The sequence below is a fragment of the Haematobia irritans genome, chromosome 2, assembly GCF_050003625.1.
Source record: "Haematobia irritans isolate KBUSLIRL chromosome 2, ASM5000362v1, whole genome shotgun sequence".
Taxonomy (NCBI): Eukaryota; Metazoa; Arthropoda; class Insecta; order Diptera; family Muscidae; genus Haematobia; species Haematobia irritans.
In genome coordinates, this window is record NC_134398.1 from 195,162,614 (window position 1) to 195,188,823 (window position 26,210).

General features: G+C 28.1%; 2 protein-coding genes across 2 annotated transcripts; both read right to left on the minus strand.

Annotated features, from left to right (window-relative positions):
• Positions 1-20,831: 20,831 nt before the first annotated feature.
• On the minus strand, positions 20,832-23,542 carry LOC142225216 (uncharacterized). The gene is made up of 2 exons (XM_075294992.1): positions 22,225-23,542; positions 20,832-22,147 (listed from the first exon to the last, which is right to left on the minus strand). The coding sequence occupies exons 1-2, from the start codon at positions 23,540-23,542 to the stop codon at positions 20,832-20,834; spliced, it is 2,634 nt and encodes an 877-aa protein (XP_075151107.1).
• A 149-nt stretch (positions 23,543-23,691) lies between these two features.
• Positions 23,692-24,630, minus strand: LOC142225217 (uncharacterized). The gene is made up of 2 exons (XM_075294993.1): positions 24,477-24,630; positions 23,692-24,395 (listed from the first exon to the last, which is right to left on the minus strand). The coding sequence occupies exons 1-2, from the start codon at positions 24,628-24,630 to the stop codon at positions 23,692-23,694; spliced, it is 858 nt and encodes a 285-aa protein (XP_075151108.1).
• Positions 24,631-26,210: the final 1,580 nt, after the last annotated feature.

Sequence of the window (26,210 nt, forward strand, 5' to 3'; positions counted from 1 at the left end):
TATCTGTTTCCACTTTAATTAAAAGATTACAATCTATTGACAATTGAAATTGTTGCCAATACAGTATTACATTGCCGAGTTATCTAGAGTTAGCGAAGCATGGAAAAAAGAGATATACAAAACTTTCCGACAGGTTTAAGAGATATTGGTTAAGCCCCTCTTTGGTGATCCATCCAATATTTAAAGAAACCATAACCATGTTTTGAAATTAGTTATCCAAGGGAAAGTCCCAAACATATTTAAGTACTTCTGGTTGACATTCGTTTTAGATACATGTCATAACTGATATTCTCGATTTTAAATGATTTGTTTCGCTTTTCCATCTTCTCTCGTTAGTTAGCCATGTGCTTTGTTGGAAGAAAAGACATAGTCGCAGTCTTTTCTACCAACACATTTTTATGATGTGTGGGTAATGGTATTATCTTTGTTAATATGATTCAGATTTAAATGTTTTCATTGCTCACAGCTTGCGATAAAAATACGATTAAGCAGTCAGTATTAAAGAAAAACGATGTGAGTTGGAATGAAAAAAGCAACCCACAGACAGGTGAAGTACAACAAAATCTGAAAACAAACATGAAACATCAACTTTACATTAACAAAAGACTTTTGCATTTATTTCTGTAGCTTACCATACTTCGTTTTTCCCATGACCATCAGTATTGTAGACACCTTTGGGCTTTATCTATATTTTTTTATATTTTTTTATTTTTATACGCCATTAATATGGAAATCATGTAACAACGTTAAGCTTAAATCTTTCCCGCACATATGCTCTTTTCAATTTGTGTTGCAATCACCGTGTTCTAATACCAATACTAACACCAGGAAATTTTATCGCAACATTGCATAATAAATAATAATTAGGGAATAGCAAACATTATCTACGGTTATAAAAGTGGCTTTTCATATTTCGAATTTTAGCAGTCCGAAAAGAATCGTAACATGCTCTTTATTAAGCGCTTTTCATTATTTTATGTTTATATGAAAAATTCTTCATGTAGGTCATACAGGTTAGGATTTGTTGTCATCTGGAGAAATTCTTAGGTGAAAGGTTTATATAAATCTATAAAATAATTGTCATCGAATACTGATTTGTTCCACTGTTCAAGTATCATAACTGTAAAGTTCATTCTTTAATTTTTGCCCTTTGGTTTTCCTCTTCCATGAACAGAGTAGCAAAAAAACAACAAAAAAAAAACAAACACTGAATACAATTTTAATTGTTTTTCTTGGAAATCTATAAGTGTATATATGTAATTTGAATAATTTAATTGAATATTTGATATAAAAAATAAATGTGATATTTAAAATCACAATAACATAGAGTTGTTTCAAAAGCTAAAACGATATAAATGATATTTTGTTATTATAAAGATTTATTCACTGACAAATTTCTATCGTAGAATAAAATAAAGGGTAAAATAACTACATAAAGGAAACATAAGCAAAGCCTTTTTTATTTTTTTTTATTGTTCAAAAGCAAACAATATCGAAAATAACATATGATTTTAGAATCAGTTTAGATTTGTTACAATTGTCTACCGTTGTCACGAATTATTACCTTCAAATGGCTGGCAAATCCATTGCACGCTGCACAAAAGAAGCTCTGCAGTGTTTTGGCTCATTTCCGGTGAAGCGCCGTCTTGAAATGAGAGGGATTTTTTACTGCAAAACTCGCTTTCGAAAATGTCCCAGTCGCAAAGTCCAACGGATTGAGATAACGGTTGGCACAGTTGGTAGAGTTATATGGTAGAATTTTTACTGGTGGGTAGATTGGTAAAATTCTTGATGTGTTGATTTTACAAAATGTTCCTCGCCAATTAAGAGGATATTCTATAGAAATACAATTTTAAATTTTCTATAGATATAAAATTTTGACAAAATTTTTCATAGAAATAAAATTTTAACAACATTTTCTATAGAAATAAAATGTTGACAAAATTTTCTATAGAAATATAATTAGAAATTTTCTATAGAAATACAATTTTAAATTTTCTATAGAAATACAATTTTAAATTTTTTATAGAAACACAATTTTAAATTTTCTATAGACATAACATTTTGATAAAACTTTTTATAGAAATAAAATTTTGACACAATTTTCTATTGAACTAAAATTTTGACAAACTTTTCTATAGAAATACAATTAATAAATTTTCTGAAGAACTAAAATTTTAAATTTTCTATAAATATACATTTTTGACTAAATTTTCTATAGAAATAAAATTTTGACGAAATATTCTATAGAAATAAAATTTTCTATAGAAATAAAATTTTGACAATATTTTCTATAAAAACAAAATTTTGACAAAGTTTTCTATATAAATAAAATTTAGACAAATTATCTATAGAAATAAAATTGTGACTAAATTTTCTATAGAAATCAAATGTTGACAAAATTTTCTATAGAAATAAAATGTTGACAAAATTTTCTATAGAAGTAAAATTTTAAATTTTCTATAGATATAAGTCAAAATTTTATATATATAGAAAATTAAAAATTTTACTTCTATGGAAAAATTTTTCAACATTTTATTTCTATAGAACATTTTGTCAACATTTTATTTCTATAGAACATTTTGTCACAATTTTATTTTTTGCAGAAAAAAAATTTTACTAAATTTTCTATAGAAAAAAAAATTGACAAAATTTTCTATAGAAATCAAATTTTGACAAAATTTTCAATAGAAATGAAATTTTTACAAAAATTTCAATTGAAATAAAATTTTGACAAAATTTTCTATGGAAAAAAAATGTTTCAACAAAGTTTCTAGAGAAATAAAACTTTCTATGAAAAAAGTTTCTAGAGAAATACAACCTTGACAAAATTTTCTATAGAAATATAATTTAGATAAAATTTTCTATAGAAATAAAATTGTGAAAAAATTTTCTATAGGAATAAAATTGTGACAAATTTTCTACAGAAATAAAATTTTGGCAAAATGTTCTATAGAAATACATTTTTGACAAAATTGTCTATAGAAATCAAATTTTGACCAAACTTTCTATTAAAAAATTGATAGTTTTTTCTAAAGAAATAAAATGTTGACAAAATTTTATAGAGAAATAAAATTGTGACAAAATTTCCTATAGAAATAAAATTTTGATAATTTTCTATAGAAATGAAATTCTGACAAAATTTTGCATGGAAACAAATTGTTGACAAAATATTCTATAGAACTAAAATTAAGAGAAAGTTTTCTATAGAACTAAAATTGTGACTAAATTTTCTGTAGAAATAAAATTCAGACAAAATTTTCTATAGAAATAAAATTTTGACACAATTTTCTATAGAACTAAAATTTTGACAAAATTTTCTATAGAAATACAATTATAAATTTTCGATAGAAATACAATTTTAAATTTTCTATAAAAATACAATTTTAAATTTTAAATACAATTTTAAATTTTCTATAGATTTAAAATTTTGACAAAATTTTCTATAGCAATAAAATTTTGTTAAAAACTTTCTATAGAAATTAAATGTTGACAAAATGTTGACAGAACTAAAATTTTGACAAAATTTTCTATAGACATACAATTTTAAATTTTCTATAGAATTAAAATTTTAAATTTTCTATAGATATACATTTTTGACTAAATTTTCTATAGAAATAAAATTTTGACAAAATTTTTCACAAAAGTTTCTAGAGAAATAAAACTTTCTATGAAAAAAGTTTCTAGAGAAATACAACATTGACAAAATTTTCTATAGAAATATAATTTAGATAAAATTTTCTATAGAAATACAATTTTGAAAAAATTTTCTATAGGAATAAAATTGTGACAAATTTTCTATAGAAATATATTTCTGACAAAATTGTCTATAGAAATAAAATTTTGACAAAATTATATTTCATGTTAGCCTGATAATGAAACAGGCAATTGACGTCCAAATGCATTATATCTAATTATACAATTATTTTTCGAGCTTTATGGACAGCTATAGATTAAGGAACATGGTTAATATAGCTGTCCATAAAGCTCGAAAAATAATTGTATAATTAGATATAATGCATTTGGACGTCAATTGCCTGTTTCATTATCAGGCTAACATGAAATATAATAAGCAACGATGAGCCCGTCGTAGAACTAGGAAAAAAACGACTAATGTACGCGTTAGAATTGTTGTTGTATCCTGGAAACCAGTTTCTGTTAATTGTCATATGTTGTAGTTGACTGTAGAAACAATAAGCATTGTTCGACTGTTCACCACTTAGGTGAATTCTAACAAATTAGCTTTCTAAAAATAAATTTCGTATTGTTGCATTACTATGTAACAAAACGAAATAAGAATAAGATTAAGGGACTTGTAAGTTATATGAAAAGATGATGTACAGTGGGAGAAAAGATGATTCAATTTGTAATAGGAAATTTCCCAAATGTTTTCTCCATAAGGAGTTAGCATAAAGGGCCCAAAATTGAATTATCTCTCCCAGCCAGATCTGTACTAAAGGCTGTGGAAAGGTTCATTCGCCCGAACCGAAACATGTACAGTCCAGGCGTGGATAGATTGGTATCTGGCGTTTTCTTTTCAATGGCTCTATTAACCATGTTCCTTAATCTATAGCTGTCCATAAAGCTCGAAAAATAATTGTATAATTAGATTTTGACAAAACTTTCTATTAAAAAATTGACAGTTTTTTCTATAGAAATAAAATGTTGACAAAATTTTATAGAGACAAAATTGTGACAAAATTTCCTATAGAAATAAAATTTTGATAATTTTCTATAGAAATGAAATTCTGACAAAATTTGTAATAGAAACAAATTTTTGACAAAATATGCTATAGAACTAAAATTTAGAGAAAGTTTTCTATAGAACTAAAATTGTGACTAAATTTTCTGTAGAAATAAAATTCAGACAACATGTTCTATAGAAATAAAATTTTGACACAATTTTCTATAGAACTAAAATTTTGACAAAATTTTCTATAGAAATACAATTATAAATTTTCGATAGAAATACAATTTTAAATTTTCTATAAAAATTCAATTTTAAATTTTAAATACAATTTTAAATTTTCTATAGATATAAAATAGCAATAAAATTTTGTTAAAAACTTTCTATAGAAATTAAATGTTGAAAAAATTTTTTACAGAACTAAAATTTTGACAAAATTTTCTATAGATATACATTTTTGACTAAATTTTCTATAGAAATAAAATTTTGACAATATTTTCTACAAAAATAATATGTTGACAAAGTTTTCTATATAAATAAAATTTAGACAAAATTTTCTATAGAAATAAAATTTAGACAAAATTGTCTAAAGAACTAAAATTGTGACTAAATTTTCTATAGAAATCAAATTTAGACAAAATTTCTTATAGAAGTAAAATTTTAAATTTTCTATAGATATAAAATTTTGACTAAATGTTCTATAGCAAAAAAATTGACAACATTTTCTATAGAAATCAAATTTTGACAAAATTTTCAATAGAGATGAAATTTTGACATAATTTTCTATGGAAAAAAAATTTTTTCACAAAAGTTTCTAGAGAAATAAAATTTTGACAAAACTTTCTATGAAAATAAGTTTCTAGAGAAATACAACTTTGACAAAATTTTCTATAGAAATACAATTTTGAAAAAATTTTCTATAGGAATAAAATTGTGACAATTTTTCTACAGAAATAAAATTTTGGCAAAATTTTCTATAGAAATACAATTTTGACAAAAATTTTTTTTGAAATAAAATTTTGACAAAATTTTATATAGAAATAAAATTGTGACAAAATTTCCTATAGAAATAAAATTTTGACAAAATTTTCTATAGAAATAAAATTCTGACAAAATTTTGTATGGAAACAAATTTTTGACAAAATATTCTATAGAACTAAAATTTAGACACAATTTTCTACAGAACTAAAATTGTGACTAAATTTTCTATAGAAATAAAATTTAGACAAAATTTTCTATAGAAATAAAATTTTGACACAATTTTCTATAGAACTAAAATTTTGACAAAATTTTCGATAGAAATACAATTTTAAATTTTTATAGATATAAAATTTTGACAAGATTTTCTATAGCAATAAAATTTTGTTAAAGACTTTCTAGAGAAATTATATTTTGACAAAATTTCCTATAGAACTAAAATTTTGACAAAATTTTCTATAGAAATACAATTTTAAATTTTCTATAGAATTAAAATTTTAAATTTTCTATAAAATAAAATTTTGACAAAATTTTCTTCAGAAAACAAATTTGACAAAAGTTTCTAGAGAAACAAAACTTTGACAACATTTTCTATAGAAATAAAATTTTGACAAAATTTTATATAGAAATAAAATTGTGACAAAATTTTCTATAAAAATAAAATTGTTACAATATTTTCTATAGAAATGAAATCCTGACGAAATTTTCTATAGAACTAAAATTTTGACAAAATTTTCCATAGAACTAAATTTTTGACAAAATTTTTTTATAGAACTAAAATTTTGACAAAATTTTCTATAGAAATAAAATTTTGACAAAAGTTTCAACAGAAATAAAATTTTGGCAACATTTTATTCAACATTTTATTTCTTTCTAAAAAAACAACTTTTTTTATACTAACCACAAAGATTTGATCAACAAGTTCAAAATAAGATTTTTTTGATTTGGTAGATTTTTGATAACTTTTCTTCAAATTGTGGTAGATAATTTTTGGCACGAGTGGCAACAGTGATTGAGATCCAAAGATCTTAGTGGTCATTTTGCAGAAAAAATGAATACAGTCTTTAAACAGTTTCCTTATAATATTCGGTCGATGAAAACGAGCGGCAGCGGCAGCTCCCGGCTCCATAAACTAAGTCACCGAAACGACATATGAAATAAGTTCCCAAATTTGGGACTTATTTCATTATGAACTAAATCTCTAACATATTTTACGAAATTATTCGTCAAAAAATTAATTAAATCCCTAAAACGCAAAATGAAATATTTCTCAATATTTTTGGGGACATATTTCGTAGAAATAATAGTAAAAATTTTATGATTTTAATTTATTATTTCGTCATTTTAGTTCATAACAATTTAGCCTTCGTATTTGGGTATATATTTATTAATTATCTTCGATTGAAGTACGGCAATATGGACAATACTATCTGTTCAATCCAAAAAAAAAAAAAAAAATGTCCAAAGGAAATGAAATAACTCTTCAATATCCAAATTGGGGAATTATTTCATTACGACAAATTGGGATTGATAATATAATTGGAAATTAAATATTTCCCCAATATTTGAAACTACTCCCCAAAAATCGTTGTCTTTGTTTGGGGATATATTTCACCTTTCATTTTTATAATGAATAATTTTATTTTTTTGTTGTTTCAAATAGAAGAAAATTAGAGTAAATTTTTTGAAAAATATTTGAGGACAATCTTAATCAAAATTCACACAATCGTTAGAATGCATTACAAAATCACACAAATTTATTAAAAAAAACTATTTATTTGTCAAAATATCACAAAATTGTTTAATTCTCATCCAAAACACTGTAGTGAGAAAAAGTGATGCAAATTCATCCGTCCTATGTCAAACTCATGTTTAATTCATCGCTTCTGCGCCAATTTTCCACCATTTCCGGATCCAAAAAGAACATTTTGACCATTGTTTTGGCGATGCCGTGTTTGCTGGGATGTCTGTGATATTGTGACAAGTTGTGAATCGTGGTTTTACGCGTATGAATCTGAAAGTAAACAGCAGTCGACTGTACGGCTGATGAGCCAAATCCAACAAAAGTTGCTGGCGTACGATGCACTATCAAGCAAATGATTCCCTGGTTTTTTGTGCGAAAAAACAGTACATTTCTCAATTGTACCGCTAGGGCAACGCAGAACAGACAATTCTGAGTGGTAAACAACCATTTGTTGGCCAGTTTTTTCCTAGAAATCTGGAATACTAAGCGCCGCAAACGAATCCTCCTTCGCCAACTACAGTGCGAGCTCTCACACTTCGGCTCAAACAACTCAGTTTCTGGAGCTACTCCCTGTGCAAAATTTTATTTAAATCGGATTACAAATTTGACCTCTGGGGTCGTATGAGTGTAAATCGGACGAAAGATATATATGGTTGATATATCTAAATCTGAATCGATTTCAACGATTTATTTCTACTCCCTGTACAAAATGTAATGCATATCAGGGTAAAATTCTGGCTTTTGGGGCCTTATAAGTTTATATCGGGCGAAAGATATATATGGGAGCTATATCTAAATCTGAACCGATTTCAACAATATTCGGCATACTTTACGACACTATTAATTGCACTCTTTGTGCAAAACTTAAAGTTAATCGGGCTTACATTCTGGCTTCTGGGGCCATATTAGTAGACATCGGGCGAAAGATATATATGGGAGCTATATCTAAAACCGAACCGATTTCTTCCAAAATCAATCGGGTTCTATTCTTACCCAAAACACATAGTTGTGCCAAATTTTAAGTCGATTGGACTAAAATTGCGACCTAGACTTTGATTACAAAAATGTGTTCACAGACAGACGGACGGACATGGCTTGATCGACTCAGGGGCCGACCCTGAGCAATATTGCCAAAGACACCTTATGTTGACCTCCTCACCTTCTGGGTGTTACAACTTATAATACCCTGTTCCACAGTGTGGCGCAGGGTGTAATGAGAGTTCAACGTATTTCGCTACCTAAAGAAGCGCTTCATATGTTCTGAATGCATGATTTGGAGATTTTGAAAACCATTTTCGATAATTAATATTTGGTTTTGTTTTCTAATCTTGAAATATAAAATGCTCGTATTAACTTTTTATTTTTTTTGCAAATTTTTTAATTTTTTTTTTGTGAACAAAATATTTTACCAACCAATAATTATGCGTAGATTTTCCCCCTTATTTTTTTATTCCCCTATAATTTAAAGATATTTCCAAAGCAAACGAAAGTGTCAATATTAATTTTCCAATTCAATAAACATTTTATGCTTTTCATGCTTCAAGTGGAACATCTTCAGTTTCAAGGAATACTCCTGCTATAGAACATCAACGTTGCTGATGATGATGGTGATGCCGATGATAATGCTCGCCACTTACAATCAACCATAACGAGGAGAGATGTTTAGCAGGGTCTCAAAAAATCCTAAGGGATTTCTTGAATGCATAAAGCTGCTCAGGCAGGCACAAAGGTGATATTCTCCAATGAGTCGTATTGAGTGTTATGGGTATGATTCGTTCGTTTGTTCATTCATTCTTTCGTTATCCTTGTCCGGATGGTTGGATGATGGTCAATGCTTATTTTCAATTTGTGGTTTTCAATATGATTTCGGATTTTGTGGTTATGTGCGAGGGGGTGGGATGGGAAGAGGGAGGGAAATAAAATACGGAAGTTAAAGGTCCAAACGCAGGCAATACTTGATGTTTTTGTAACTACAAGTGGTGGTTAAGTCAAGTGGATTTGCTCTTCCCATATCTACGACGACGATGATGATGATGCTGATAACGATGACGTTAAGGATGATGTTCACATTACCTTCACATGGCCTTATTCACATCAATGCCGATGACGATGTTGTTCTCTGAAATTGTGGATGATAACAGACCAAATTAATCAACGGATATAGAATCAATCGAATTTCCTTTGGATACTCCATTTTTTGGCTTTCCGGTTAGATAGATGTTTTTTGCCTTTCTAGCCACAATGTCCAGGAGACTGTCTTTCACATATACAATATGGACATGTGTCAAGTGTTAATTAAATGGCAAGTCATTTGAAGTGACATAAACGAGCCTATATCTTCATCTTTCCTTCGCCCCCCTCCTTTTCAGATTGTGGTTACTTTGCGAAAGTTAAACTTTTCTTTTATAAAGTGCAACATAAATATTCTTTTGCCATCACCCTTCTTAAACAATTATCTTAAGACTGTGAATTTTGGTGGAAAAAGTTGTGGTAAATGAATGTTAGATAAAATAAAAATTTCTTGGAAACTCAAGTGAAAAGTTACCGCAAATATAGTTGAGTGTTCATTTTTACTTCTTTAGCCACATTGTAATTTTAATCAGCAGAAAAATGCATAAATTTTCCACCTTATGAATTGCACAAGACATTTCTGCTTGATTTTTTTTTTGTTTTTTGTTGCTCATTGTTCCATTTACGCAATATTTTAATTTTAACCCCCTATAGGGAAGTGACGTGGATAGTGGTGAAGAGTTTCTCAAAGGCATGAGAGATTGCAAAAAAAAAAAAAAACATAACATATATAAATTTAATGAATATCCAAGAAAGAAGAAAAAGATTTTTTAAAATATTGTTTTTTCAAAAAAGGCTTTATTATGCCCTAGACAATTCTAGTTTTATAAGTAACTTGCGTGTTACAATAAAATCGTAATAACAGGGGGCTTTTCAATAAGAGATGATATTATAATATTCAACAAAAAAAATGTCCTTGCACCACACTGTGGAACAGGGTATCACAAATTAGTAAGTACCAAGGCTGTGGAGTTGGAGTCTGAAGATTTTGCTGAAGAAGGAGACGAAGCCGGATTCGTAGAAATTTTGGTCGATTTTGCCACTCGAGCTGAAAATAATCTACCAGAAATTGGAGAAAAATTTGATATAAAATTTTGTCAAAATTTTATTTCTGTAGAAATTTTTTTTTTTCAAAATTTTATTTCTATACATAATTTTTTCAACATTTTATTTCAATAGAAAAATATTGTCAGGAAATTTTGTCAAATGGAACAGGGTATCACAAGTTAGTAAGTATCAAGGCTGTGGAGTTGGAGTCTGCAGATTTTGCTGAAGAAGGAGACGAAGCCGGATTCGTAGAAATTTTGGTCGATTTGGAGAAAAATTCGATATAAAATTTTGTCAAAATTTTCTTTAGATAAATTTTTCAAAATTTTATTTTTATACAAAATTTTTTTAATATTTTATTTTAATAAATAAATATTGTCAGGAAATTTCGTCAAAATTCCATTTCTATAGGAAATCTCGTCAAAATTCCACTTCTATAGAAAATCTCGACAAAATTTCATTTCTATAGAAAATATCGTAAAAATTTCATCCCTATAGGAATTTTTTTCAAAAGTTCGTCTCCATGGAGAATTTTGTTAAAATTTCATCTTTATGGAAAATATTGTGAAAATTTCACCTCTATAGAAAATTTTGTAAAAATTTTATTCCTAGAAAAATTTTGTGAAAATTTTAGTTCTGTGGAACACATTTGTTAAAAAGTTATGACTTAAGAACACTAAGTCACAATTTTATTTCAAAATTTTGTCAACATTTTATTCACAAGGCAAATTTTATCTCTATAGAAAATTTTGTCAAAATTTTATTTCTATAGAAAATTTTCTCAAAACTTTATTCCTATAGAAAATGTTGTCAAAATTTTATTTCTATAGAAAATTTTGTCAAAATTTTATTTCTATAGAAAATTTGTCAAAATTTTATTTCTATAGAAAATGTTGTCAAAATGTTCTTTTTACAAAAATGTTGTCAAAAATTTATTTCTATCGAAAATGTTGTCACAGTCTTATTTCTATAAAAAATTTTGTCACAATTTTGATTTTATAGAAAATATTGTCAAACTTTCATTTCTATAAAAAATTTTGTCAATTTTTTTTTATAGGAAATTTTGTCAAAATTTTATTTCTATAAAAAATGTATTCAAATTTTTATTTCCATAGAAAATTTTGTCAAAGTTTTATTCCGATTAAATATTTTGTCAAAATTGTATTTTCATAGAAAATTTTAGTTATATAGAAAATGTTATTTATATAGAAAATTTTGTCAAAATTGTATTTCTATAGAAAATTTTGTCAAAACTTTATTTCTGTAGAAAATTTTGTCAAAATTTTATTTCTATAGAAAATTTTGTCAAAATTTTATTTCTATAGAAATTTTTGTCAAAAGTTTATTTCTATTGAAAATTTTGTCAAAATTTTATTTTTATAGAAAAGTTTGTCAACATTTTGTTTCTATAGAAAAGTTTGTCAACATTTTATTTCTATAGAAAATTTTGTCAAAGTTTTATTTCTATAGAAAATTTTGTAAAAATTTTATTTCTATAGAAAATTTTGTCAAAATTTTATTTCTATAGAAAATTTTGTCAAAATTTTATTTCTATAGAAATTTTTGTCAAAATTTTATTTTACCAGAAATTTTTGTCAAAATGTCCTTGCACCACACTGTGGAACAGGGTATCACAAATTAGTAAGTACCAAGGCTGTGGAGTTGGAGTCTGAAGATTTTGCTGTAGATGGAGACGAAGCCGGATTCGTAGAAATTTTGGTCGATTTTGCCACTCGAGCTGAAAATAATCTACCAGAAGTTGGAGAAAAATTTGATATAAAATTTTGTCAAAATTTTATTTCTGTAGATTTTTTTTTTTTCAAAATTTTATTTCTATACATAATTTTTTCAACATTTTATTTCAATAGAAAAATATTGTCAGGAAATTTTGTCAAATGGAACAGGGTATCACAAGTTAGTAAGTATCAAGGCTGTGGAGTTGGAGTCTGAAGATTTTGCTGAAGAAGGAGACGAAGCCGGATTCGTTGAAATTTTGGTCGATTTGGAGAAAAATTCGATAAAAAATTTTGTCAAAATTTTCTTTAGATAAATTTTTCAAAATTTTATTTTTATACAAAATTTTTTAAATATTTTATTTTAATAAATAAATATTGTCAGGAAATTTCGTCAAAATTCCATTTCTATAGGAAATCTCGTCAAAATTCCACTTCTATAGAAAATCTCGACAAAATTTCATTTCTATAGAAAATATCGTAAAAATTTCATCCCTATAGGAATTTTTTTCAAAAGTTCGTCTCCATGGAGAATTTTGTTAAAATTTCATCTTTATGGAAAATATTGTGAAAATTTCACCTCTATAGAAAATTTTGTAAAAATTTTATTCCTAGAAAAATTTTGTGAAAATTTTAGTTCTGTGGAACACATTTGTTAAAAAGTTATGACTTAAGAACATTAAGTCACAATTTTATTTCACAATTTTGTCAACATTTTATTCACAAGGCAAATTTTATCTCTATAGAAAATTTTGTCAAAATTTTATTTCTATAGAAAATTTTCTCAAAACTTTATTCCTATAGAAAATGTTGTCAAAATTTTATTTCTATAGAAAATTTTGTCAAAATTTTATTTCTATAGAAAATTTGTCAAAATTTTATTTCTATAGAAAATGTTGTCAAAATGTTCTTTTTACAAAAATGTTGTCAAAAATTTATTTCTATCGAAAATGTTGTCACAGTCTTATTTCTATAAAAAATTTTGTCACAATTTTGATTTTATAGAAAATATTGTCAAACTTTCATTTCTATAAAAAATTTTGTCAATTTTTTTTTATAGGAAATTTTGTCAAAATTTCATTTCTATAAAAAATGTATTCAAATTTTTATTTCCATAGAAAATTTTGTCAAAGTTTTATTCCGATTAAATATTTTGTCAAAATTGTATTTTCATAGAAAATTTTAGTTATATAGAAAATGTTATTTATATAGAAAATTTTGTCAAAATTTTATTTCTATAGAAAATTTTGTCAAAACTTTATTTCTGTAGAAAATTTTGTCAAAATTTTATTTCTATAGAAAATTTTGTCAAAATTTTATTTCTATAGAAATTTTTGTCAAAAGTTTATTTCTATTGAAAATTTTGTCAAAATTTTATTTTTATAGAAAAGTTTGTCAACATTTTGTTTCTATAGAAAAGTTTGTCAACATTTTATTTCTATAGAAAATTTTGTCAAAGTTTTATTTCTATAGAAAATTTTGTAAAAATTTAATTTCTATAGAAAATTTTGTCAAAATTTTATTTCTATAGAAAATTTTGTCAAAAATTTATTTCTATAGAAATTTTTGTCAAAATTTTATTTTACCAGAAATTTTTGTCAAAATGTCCTTGCACCACACTGTGGAACAGGGTATCACAAATTAGTAAGTACCAAGGCTGTGGAGTTGGAGTCTGAAGATTTTGCTGTAGATGGAGACGAAGCCGGATTCGTAGAAATTTTGGTCGATTTTGCCACTCGAGCTGAAAATAATCTACCAGAAGTTGGAGAAAAATTTGATATAAAATTTTGTCAAAATTTTATTTCTGTAGAATTTTTTTTTTTTCAAAATTTTATTTCTATACATAATTTTTTCAACATTTTATTTCAATAGAAAAATATTGTCAGGAAATTTTGTCAAATGGAACAGGGTATCACAAGTTAGTAAGTATCAAGGCTGTGGAGTTGGAGTCTGAAGATTTTGCTGAAGAAGGAGACGAAGCCGGATTCGTTGAAATTTTGGTCGATTTGGAGAAAAATTCGATAAAAAATTTTGTCAAAATTTTCTATAGAACACATTTGTCAAAAAGTTATGACTTAAGAACATTAAGTCACAATTTTATTTCAAAATTTTGCCAATATTTTATTCAGAAGGCAAATTTTATCTCTATAGAAAATTTTGTCAAAATTTTATTTCTATAGAAAATTTTCTCAAAACTTTATTCCTATAGAAAATTTTGTAAAAATTTTATTTCTATAGAAAATTTTGTCAAAATTTTATTTCTATAGAAAATTTTGTCAAAATTTTGTTTCTATAGAAAATTTTGTCAACATGTTATTTCTATAGAAAATTTTGTCAAAATGTTATTTCTATAGAGAATTTTGTCAAAATTTTATTTCTATAGAAATTTTTGTCAAAAGTTTATTTTTTTTCTATTGAAAATTTTGTCAAAGTTTTATTTCTATAGAAAATTTATTCAAAATTTTATTTCTATAGAAAATTTTGCCAAACTTTTATTCCGATAGAAAATTTTGTTAAAATTGTATTTGTATAGAAAATTTTATTTCTATAGAAAAGTGTATTTTTATTGAAAATTTTATTTAGATAGAAAATTTTGTCAAAAATTTATTTCAATCGAAAATGGTGTCACAGTCTTATTTCTATAGAAAATTTTGTCAACATTTTATTTCTATAGAAAATTTTGTCAACATTTTATTTCTATAGAAAATTTTGTCAACATTTTATTTCTATAGAAAATTTTGTCAAAATTTTATTTTTATAGAAATTTTTGTCAAAAGTTTATTTTTATACCCTCCACCATAGGATGGGGCGTATATTAACTTTGTCATTCCGTTTGTAACACATCGAAATATTGCTCTAAGACCCCATAAAGTATATATATTCTGGGTTGTGGTGAAATTCTGAGTCGATCTGAGCATGTCCGTCCGTCCGTCCGTCTGTTGAAATCACGCTAACTTTCGAACGAAACAAGCTATCGACTTGAAACTTGGCACAAGTAGTTGTTATTGATGTAGGTCGGATGGTATTGTAAATGGGCCATATCGGTCCACTTTTACGTATAGCCCCCATATAAACCGATCCCCCGATTTGGCTTGCGAGGCCTCTAAGAGAACCAAATTTCATCCGATCCGGATGAAATTTCGTACATGGTGTTAGTATGTGTTATATAGAAAATGTTATTTATATAGAAAATTTTGTCAAAATTTTATTTCTATAGAAAATTTTGTCAAAACTTTATTTCTGTAGAAAATTTTGTCAAAATTTTATTTCTATAGAAAATTTTGTCAAAATTTTATTTCTATAGAAATTTTTGTCAAAAGTTTATTTCTATTGAAAATTTTGTCAAAATTTTATTTTTATAGAAAAGTTTGTCAACATTTTGTTTCTATAGAAAAGTTTGTCAACATTTTATTTCTATAGAAAATTTTGTCAAAGTTTTATTTCTATAGAAAATTTTGTAAAAATTTAATTTCTATAGAAAATTTTGTCAAAATTTTATTTCTATAGAAAATTTTGTCAAAAATTTATTTCTATAGAAATTTTTGTCAAAATTTTATTTTACCAGAAATTTTTGTCAAAATGTCCTTGCACCACACTGTGGAACAGGGTATCACAAATTAGTAAGTACCAAGGCTGTGGAGTTGGAGTCTGAAGATTTTGCTGTAGATGGAGACGAAGCCGGATTCGTAGAAATTTTGGTCGATTTTGCCACTCGAGCTGAAAATAATCTACCAGAAGTTGGAGAAAAATTTGATATAAAATTTTGTCAAAATTTTATTTCTGTAGAATTTTTTTTTTTTCAAAATTTTATTTCTATACATAATTTTTTCAACATTTTATTTCAATAGAAAAATATTGTCAGGAAATTTTGTCAAATGGAACAGGGTATCACAAGTTAGTAAGTATCAAGGCTGTGGAGTTGGAGTCTGAAGATTTTGCTGAAGAAGGAGACGAAGCCGGATTCGTTGAAATTTTGGTCGATTTGGAGAAAAATTCGATAAAAAATTTTGTCAAAATTTTCTATAGAACACATTTGTCAAAAAGTTATGACTTAAGAACATTAAGTCACAATTTTATTTCAAAATTTTGCCAATATTTTATTCAGAAGGCAAATTTTATCTCTATAGAAAATTTTGTCAAAATTTTATTTCTATAGAAAATTTTCTCAAAACTTTATTCCTATAGAAAATTTTGTAAAAATTTTATTTCTATAGAAAATTTTGTCAAAATTTTATTTCTATAGAAAATTTTGTCAAAATTTTGTTTCTATAGAAAATTTTGTCAACATGTTATTTCTATAGAAAATTTTGTCAAAATGTTATTTCTATAGAGAATTTTGTCAAAATTTTATTTCTATAGAAATTTTTGTCAAAAGTTTATTTTTTTTCTATTGAAAATTTTGTCAAAGTTTTATTTCTATAGAAAATTTATTCAAAATTTTATTTCTATAGAAAATTTTGCCAAACTTTTATTCCGATAGAAAATTTTGTTAAAATTGTATTTGTATAGAAAATTTTATTTCTATAGAAAAGTGTATTTTTATTGAAAATTTTATTTAGATAGAAAATTTTGTCAAAAATTTATTTCAATCGAAAATGGTGTCACAGTCTTATTTCTATAGAAAATTTTGTCAACATTTTATTTCTATAGAAAATTTTGTCAACATTTTATTTCTATAGAAAATTTTGTCAACATTTTATTTCTATAGAAAATTTTGTCAAAATTTTATTTTTATAGAAATTTTTGTCAAAAGTTTATTTTTATACCCTCCACCATAGGATGGGGCGTATATTAACTTTGTCATTCCGTTTGTAACACATCGAAATATTGCTCTAAGACCCCATAAAGTATATATATTCTGGGTTGTGGTGAAATTCTGAGTCGATCTGAGCATGTCCGTCCGTCCGTCCGTCTGTTGAAATCACGCTAACTTTCGAACGAAACAAGCTATCGACTTGAAACTTGGCACAAGTAGTTGTTATTGATGTAGGTCGGATGGTATTGTAAATGGGCCATATCGGTCCACTTTTACGTATAGCCCCCATATAAACCGATCCCCCGATTTGGCTTGCGAGGCCTCTAAGAGAACCAAATTTCATCCGATCCGGATGAAATTTCGTACATGGTGTTAGTATGTGGTCTCTAACAACCATGCAGAAATTGGTCCACATCGGTCCATAATTATATATAGCCCCCATATAAACCGATCCCCAGATTTGGCTTGCGAGGCCTCTAAGAGAAGCAAATTTCGTCCGATCCGGCTGAAATTTGGTATATGGTGTTAGAATATGGCCTCTAACAACCATGCAAACATTGGTCCACATCGGTCCATAATTATATATAGCCCCCATATAAACCGATCTCCCGATTTGGCTTGCGAGGCCTCTAAGAGAAGCAAATTTCATCCGATCCGGCTGAAATTTGGTACATGGTGTTAGTATATGGTCTCTAACAACCATGCAAAAAGTGGTCCACATCGGTCCATAATTATATATAGCCCCCATATAAACCGATCACCAGATTTGACCTCCGGAGCCTCTTGGAAGACCAAAATTCATCTGATTCAGTTGAAATTTGGTACGTGGTGTTAATATATGGCCTCAATCTCCCATACAAAAATTGGTCGAAATCGGTCCATAATTATATATAGGCGCCATATAAACCGATCCCCAGATTTGACTTCTAGAGCCCCTTGGAAGAGCAAAATTCATCTGATTCAGTTGAAATTTGGTACGTGGTGTTAATATATGGCCTCAAACTCCCATACAAAAATTGGTCGAAGTCGGTCCATAATTATATATAGGCGCCATATAAACCGATCCCCAGATTTGACTTCTAGAGCCCCTTGGAAGAGCAAAATTCTTTCCATTCGGTTGAAATTTGGTACGTGATGTTAGTATATGGTATCCAACAACCATGCAGGAATTGGTTCCTATCAGCCCATAATTATATATAGCTCCCATATAAACCGATCCCCAGATTTAACCTCCGGTGCCTTTTGGAGAAGCAAAATTCATCCGATCTGCTTGAAATTTGGTACGTGGTGATCGTATATGATATTTAACAACCATGCCAAAAGTGGTCCATATCAGTCCATAATCATATATAGCCCCATATAATCCGATCCCGAGATTTGTTTTGGGAACCTCTTGGAGGAGCAAATTTCATCCGAGTAAGTTGAAATTTGGTACATTGTGCTAGTATATGGTCGTTAACAACCATGCCTAACTAGGTCCATATCGTTCTATAGTTATACATATCCCTCAGATAAATCGATTGTGGATGACAGTCTTTCTTAGAAGTTTCTACGCAATCCATGGTGGAGGGTACATAAGTTTCGGCCTGGCCGAACTTACGGCCGTATATACTTGTTTTCTATTGAAAATATTGTCAAAGTTTTATTCCTGTAGAAAATTTATTCAAAATTTTATTTCTATAGAAAATTTTGGCAAACTTTTATTCCGATAGAAAATTTTGTTAAAATTGTATTTTTATAGAAAATTTTATTTCTATAGAAAATTTTGTCAAAATTTTATCTCTATAGAAAATTTGTCAAAATTTTATTTCTATAGAAAATTTTGTCAACATTTTATTTCTATAGAAAATTTTGTCAAAATTTTATTTCTATAGAAAATTTTGTCAAAATTTTATTTCTATAGAAAATTTTGTCAAAATTTTATTTCTTAGAAAATTTTGTCAAAATTTTATTTTTATAGAAAATTTTGTCAAAATTTTATTTCTTAGAAAATTTTGTCAAAACTTTATTTCTGTAGAAAACTTTGTCAAAATTTTATTTCTATAGAAAATTTTGTCTACATTTTATTTCTATAGAATTTTTTGTCAAAAGTTTATTTCTATAAGAAAAATTATTCAAAATTGTATTTCTATAGAAAATTTTGCCAAACTTTTATTCCGATAGAACATTTTGTTAAAATTGTATTTTTATAGAAAATTTTATTTCTGTGTATTTTTATTGAAAATTTCATTTAGATAGAAAATTTTGTCAAAATTTTATTTTTATAGAAAATTTTGTCAAGATTTTATTTTTAGGAAATTATATTCATATCGAAAATTTAGTCAACATTTTATTTCTATAGAAAATGTTGTCAAAATTTTATATCTATAGATAACTTTTTTAAGCTTTTATTTCTATTGAAAATTTTGTCAAAATTATATTATTGTAGAAAATCTTATTTCTATCGGAAATTTCGTCAAAACTTCATTTTAAAAGAGAATGTCAAATTTCATCTTTATAGAAAATTTTGTCAAAATACGCAAATTTGTTGAAATTTAATTTCTACAGAGCATTTTGTCAAAACTATATTATTGTAGGAAATTTTCTCATACCAACTATTGTCAAAATTTCATCTCTGTAGGAAATTTTGTCAAAATGCCCCATCTATAGCAAAATTAGTTAAAGTTTCATCTCTACGGGAAATTTTGTCAAAATTTTATTTCTATAGAAATTTTTGTCAAAATATTATTTCTATAGAAAATTTTGTCAAAGTTTCATCTCTATAGCAAATATTGTCAAAATTTCATCTCTGTTGGAAATTTTGTCAAAATTCCATCTTTATAGCAATTTTTGTCAAAATGTCAGTTTTATAGGAAATTGTGTCAAAGTTTCATTTTTATAGGAACGTTTGTCTAGATTTTATTTGTATAGAAATTTTGTCGAAATTTTATTTCTATAGAAAATTTTGTCAAAATTTTACTTCTAGAGAAAATTTTGTCAAAATTCAATATGGGTGAAATTCCGCGATGATATAAAAATGGTGGGTTAACTGTATGGTAATTGCGCTGCAACTTCGAATGATTGAGAATTTTTTATATAGATTAAGCTGGAACATGCGCTGAATTGATCCATATTATTGCCCACGATCATAATATTGACATTCCATTTGTAATATATTAAAATATTGATTTTCCGCCATATATAGAATATACAGTGAAACCTCAGAGAAATTCTCAGCAAAAATAAAGCGTCGCCAAAAAAGTTGAGAAAATGTTCTTTTTGGATCCGGAAGTGGTGCAAAATTGGCGCAGAAGCGATGAATTTAACACGGGCTTGACAGGTGTCCACCATTTGAATAGCCTTTGCATTGGATTTGAATCACTTTTTAGGGTGTGATCTGAATTCGGTGTTTGGATGTTAATTAAAAAATTTTGTAATATTTTGGCAAATAAATAATTTTTATAATTTTTTATGATTTTTAATGCATTCTAAGGCTTGTCTGAAACATTTGACCTCAAATATTTTCAAAAATTTAGAATTTTTATCGACAAGATTTGAAGAATTTGCCCATTTTATTAATTCTTACTCTGTTTTTAATCTATTTGAAACAAAAAATTAATTAACAGAACTTCCTGTGTAGTTGAAATAAGGAACATCTTTGGAAGGACATTTTTGGAAGTGCCTTTAAAGTTGTGCCTTTATAAGAACTTCCAAAATTTTTTGCTGGGTTATTACCCACGGTGGCCTAAATTTTGTCCACATTTTTTTTTTTTTTTTTTTTTTTTATTATTACGTCTATAGATACAAAATCCTTACAGACTAATATGTACAAATAATTTATCTGTTCAAGTGCAAGATAATGTTTCTCTTTAATGTTACTCGATTCTCAGACAGATCTATAAGGTTAAAATATTTGTTGAATTGCGCGCATAATCTTCGAAAAGGATCATTATTTGCAAAGTTTGTTCTATGATATAGAATTTTTAATGGTTCAAAATTCCTCGTGGGCCTAATAGGTATATTGAAGGCAAGCCTGTTGAGAAGAAACTCTGATTCAATCTCACCTTGAATTATATTCATTATATAACAGATATTTAACATTGTCCTGCGACTTGACAATGAGGGTAATTTTATAAGATTCAAACGAAATTCATATGATGGTAAAGACTGGGGATCCCAGCCTCTGTGTCGTAGGCAGAATAAAAGAAATTGCTTCTGCACAGATTCTATCTTATCCGAGTGGATGGTGTAATATGGATCCCAAATTATGGAACCATACTCAAGATGGCTTCGTACTAATGTAGTGTATAATATCTTAGTAACTGAATAATCTCTAAACTCCTTACTCCATCGTTTCATAAATCCTAGAGTAACATATGCTTTACTAATGGCCATAGAAATGTGTTGACGGAAGTTCAGACGCTGATCCATTAACAATCCAAGATCCTTGAAAGAATCAACCGCCTCCAGCCTGGTAGAACCGATAATATAACTTGAATCATATACAGTGCCTCTCGAGAAGCGCATTAACTTACATTTCGAGGTATTTAACTCCATTAAGTTCAATTCACACCAATTGGAGAAGTTATCAAGATCAATCTGTAGATAATATTGATCGACGGGATCATTAAATGATCGAAATAATTTTACATCATCAGCGAACATAAGTATATTAGAATACTTTATAATCGATGGTAAATCATTAATAAATAAACAGAATAAAACTGGCCCGAGATGACTGCCCTGGGGAACACCCGACGTAACGGAGACATATCTTGATGTCGCATTGCCGAACTTAACACATTGTGTCCGACCGATTAAATACGATTGAAACCATTTCAATAAAGAATTGCTGAAGCCAATCATATCTAACTTTCGTAGAAGGAGAGCATGATTAACTTTGTCGAATGCTTTACTGAAATCAGTGTAGATAGTATCAGTTTGCAAGCGATTTCTAAAAGCATCGTTTACCAAGCAAGTAAATTCTAAAAGGTTTGTTATAGTCGATCTTTTTCTTCTAAAACCATGTTGGCTTGTAGATAATAATGATGAAATCTGGTGGGTTATAGAATTAGTTAATATCTTCTCCATCAACTTAGGGATAGCGCTAAGATTTGAGATACCTCGATAATTGCATACGTCGTTTCGGTCACCTGATTTGTACAAAGGGATAATATAAGATCTTTTCCATATATCTGGAAGAACTCCTGACTTTAATGAACTATTAAACAATAACGATAGAGGATATGAAGTTTATCAGCACACAGTTTCAAGATACAAGACGGAATACCATCGGGGCCAGCATTATATGAAGACTTAAGAGTCCTCAAGTTATCTAAAACGGTAGTTTCATGAACGTAGGAGAAATCGATTCGATCAAAACTCCTAGTTATAAACGGGTATGTGTTACTACAATCATATGATCTATCTGAATAAGTCGTAGCAAAGAATTCTGCGAATAAATCCGAAATGTCCATATCATTATCAGCGGTTAGTGACTGATATTTAAGATATGTCGGTTGGGTATTAGATTGACGTTTTGAATTCACAAATTTATAGAAAGACTTAGGGTCAACTCTAAGTTGCTCCTTCATCCTACTTAAATAGTTTCGATGAGCCAGTTTGTTCTCCAGATTGTATTTAGAACGGGCTATTGAATAGTTTGAAAAATCAAGAGATGAACCTGATTTCTTGAATTTTCTGAACATTTTGTTCTTTCTATTCTTTAGTCTCATTAAGACCCTGGTCTTCCAAGGTGGTCCCGAATTGTTGTCCACAGTAAATCGTGGCACTGATTTAGATATGCAATCTTGAAGAACTGAATAAAACCGGTTCGATAATTCAGTAATATTGCCAGAGTCAAGAATATCGTCCCAAACTATGGCAGAAAGTAATGAATTAAGCATATTATAATTGGTTTTAGCAAAACAATACTCTTTCTTTGATCCAGTGATTCTAGATCGCAGAGAATTTGGGGCAGCGACATGTATTATTAGAGTAGGGTGATATAGATCTTCAGGTTTTGTTAAAGCATGAAACGATTCTAAACGAATGTTAGATGTATCATTAACAAAAACTAGATCGAGTAGTTTGCCATGTGAATTAAATATATTATTTATTTGAAAAAGGCCAAGATTTAGTAATGAATTAAGAAAGTTATTAGAAATATTATTATTTGAGATTATAGGAATTAAGCTGTTAGATTCAGAAGAATGTAACCAGGAGGCCGAAGGTATATTGAAATCGCCTAAAACTACTAAAGTATCAGATGCTGATAAATATTGAAATGCGGATGAAATTGCCGAAACGTGACGGGCATAAGTTTCATCGTCTGATGAAGGTGGAATGTAAGAACAAGAAATTAAAAAAGACATGTTCCTGAAGAGTACTTTGACCATAACTATCTCAATACCGTTAAGATGTTGAATCAGAATCTGTTCAGAAGGAATTTCAGTGGATACTGCTATCAGTATTCCACCACCTGTTTTCCTTACATTACTTTCACGATCGCGTCTATAAATTCTGTATTTTGAACATAATATTTCCATATCATAAACATTTCGTTGAAGCCATGTTTCAGTAAATGCAATTATATGAAAATCGAAACCAAAACTGTCTGAGTAAAGAGTAGAAATTTTGGTATTTAAACCTCTTACATTTTGATATACTATAGAAATGTTCTTATCGGAAGTATTAATTAGTTTTTTGGAACATTTTGTGAACTGTTTGGTAAATATACAATATCTGTAATTGGAGATTCTTTATATATATATTCCTTAATTAGAGCATTCTGTGGCCAAAATTCTGGATTAACCACTCTATCAAAAATGTCCTCTGGAACGATGATCTTAAATGATGCTTTGCTTCTCCTTTCGCGATATTTAAACTTGAAGACACTCAGTTCGATATCAGCTTGTAGCTTCGATTTTATATAAAAGGAAATATCCTCGATAGTCGTTTCCGCGGCAAATTTTGCTGCAAACACAGTTTTCTTGGAAGGTACCACTTGTAATGGTTTTGGGGGAATATTAGGTAAAGGTGAAGTTAACGGAGTACGAAATCTATTCGATGTAGATGGCGTAGTAGTATTTAATGATGCATTTGAAACAGTTAAATTTGAAATTTGGGAAATTGCTGCATTGCTCGTAGAAGGATTTGATGTTTGAGATAGGATTGGTATAGATAAATTTGGTTGCATTTGGGGACTGAATAACTGGTATGGTGCTAAGTTAGTGTCAGAATTAGTATTAAGATTAGACACAACTTCCGTATTTATATTATTGGATGGTTTTTTCCGCTTACGCAATGAATCTATGGGAGACTGCAGAAATTTTTCCAAGCATGATGCATTCTCAAAAACCGTTTTATATTTTGCGAATTTTTCGGTTAATGCAGTAAGATCTTTATTGATCAGTTCAAAATCCGCACGGGTATTTTTGAAAAAAGCATAAAATTCCACATCATATATTTTGCAATTTTTACAGCACCATCGTAAACCTTTATCTTCACGCAAATTGTCGGCAGTACGAGCCGCCAGCTCTACACATTTAGCATGATATGATGAATGACACAACCAACAAGTAACAACAGGTTCCTCAGTTTTCTTTACTGCGCAATTGGGTTTCTCACAAATCATATTGGATTATATGGTTTTTAATAGTGTATAGGTAGATGGTGTATATTATCAGTGCTTCAGATTTTGTAAGTGAATAAATGATGATTGTGAATTATTCACAGTTTTTAAAGTATACCCTTAGGGGGATTTTTAAAACGTGAGTGTGATGAAAATGTGTGGTGAGTAATTAAACTCAACATACAATCAAATTGTCAAACGTATCAGCTGTTTTTGTTTATTACCAGTGATAAACATCAATCGGTTAACATCAAAATAGCAAAATTCCAGGATTTTTCCAACGATGAAAAGTTGCAAAAATATAATTATAATTTTTTAATACCAAAACTTGCCAATAATAACAACGATGGACTGCACACAGCAAATATAGCGGCTTCCTCTTGAGAAAATTAAGCCAGTAAACTGCAACAGACACTGTATAATGGCGTAAGTAAGTGTTTATTCAAGTTTTTGTTGGAGCGAATAGAAATACGTGCGATCAGTTAACAGGCCGAAAAAGTTAGTTTTTAGCAAGAGATTTTAAGATATAGTAACGCCAAGTTAACTTCGAATCGCATAACTCGAAATACATAACGCCTTCAATGGAAATGCGATGATCTTATGGTCAATTAATAAGTTAATACGAATTTATTCTATAATTATTTTATGGAAAGAAATCTTTGTGTGTAGGGCAATATTTTTTAGTGTGAAACTTTTTCTCCTACCCACGCATAGAAATTTGGCAGTAAACTGAATACTTAATAAAATAATATTTCAACGGCAGGCAAAGTTTTCTTCTACGAACGCCCCCCCCCTTTTTTTACTCTTCCTCGAGCATCGTTTTCATCGTATCATTGCTGTCTATTTAAATCCAGAAGTTTAGTACAAATATTATTTTTTTCCAACCGTCAATGAGAATAAAGAGCGCAAAAATTATAATTTAAATATTTGTCTGACGTTTGATCGTAACTTTACGTAAAAACGAAAAGAATGAATTATAATAAAACAAATAATGCCATCAGAACTATGTGTGCGTGTGAATTGTGCAATATAATAAGGAAATACGAATTCAAAATGAAGTCATTTAAACTATGACAGATATATAGCCACCTCTTGTCTTGTCCATAGCCTATACCACAATTAACAATAAAAAGTTATAACAACTGAAAGAGATAGTTTGGTGGTGGAATGATTTGATAGGTTGGCAGTGAATATATGAACTCGTCATGAATGGCTTTGGTATCTCACATATCTTTGACACCGAACTTTAAACTCATTTGTATTCTCTAAGGGACACTTGGTCACAGAATCCATAATACTGAAAGAAACTCTGACTCTGAACACTTCTGGGTCTTTTTGCAACTCGATGTTTTGTTAAAAGTCCTTCAAATGTTTAAAGTTTATCCAAAGGTAAAAGGTTATGCAATTCGTACTTGAATTCATATATAGAACTATCATTGAATGCGAGTGAGTTGTGAGATTTATTCCCAGCAGTACAACTGTGGAAGAGTGTATCATGTAAGGGATTTAGATAGACCCAAATACTTTTTGGAGAAACTATTCAAAATCGATAGTGGACAAAACTATGGAAAAACTTTCCATTC

What these genes read in the sequence shown, in the direction of transcription:
- LOC142225216 (XM_075294992.1), bottom strand. Translation starts at nt 23,542, where the DNA reads ATGGAAATATTATGTTCAAAATACAGAATTTATAGACGCGATCGTGAA. An exon ending in TCATATCCTCTATCGTTATT is followed by an intron (nt 22,148 to 22,224) that starts GTTTAATAGTTC and finishes TGTACAAATCAG; the next exon opens with GTGACCGAAACGACGTATGC.
- LOC142225217 (XM_075294993.1), bottom strand. Translation starts at nt 24,630, where the DNA reads ATGATTTGTGAGAAACCCAATTGCGCAGTAAAGAAAACTGAGGAACCT. An exon ending in TAAAGGTTTACGATGGTGCT is followed by an intron (nt 24,396 to 24,476) that starts GTAAAAATTGCA and finishes TGATCAATAAAG; the next exon opens with ATCTTACTGCATTAACCGAA.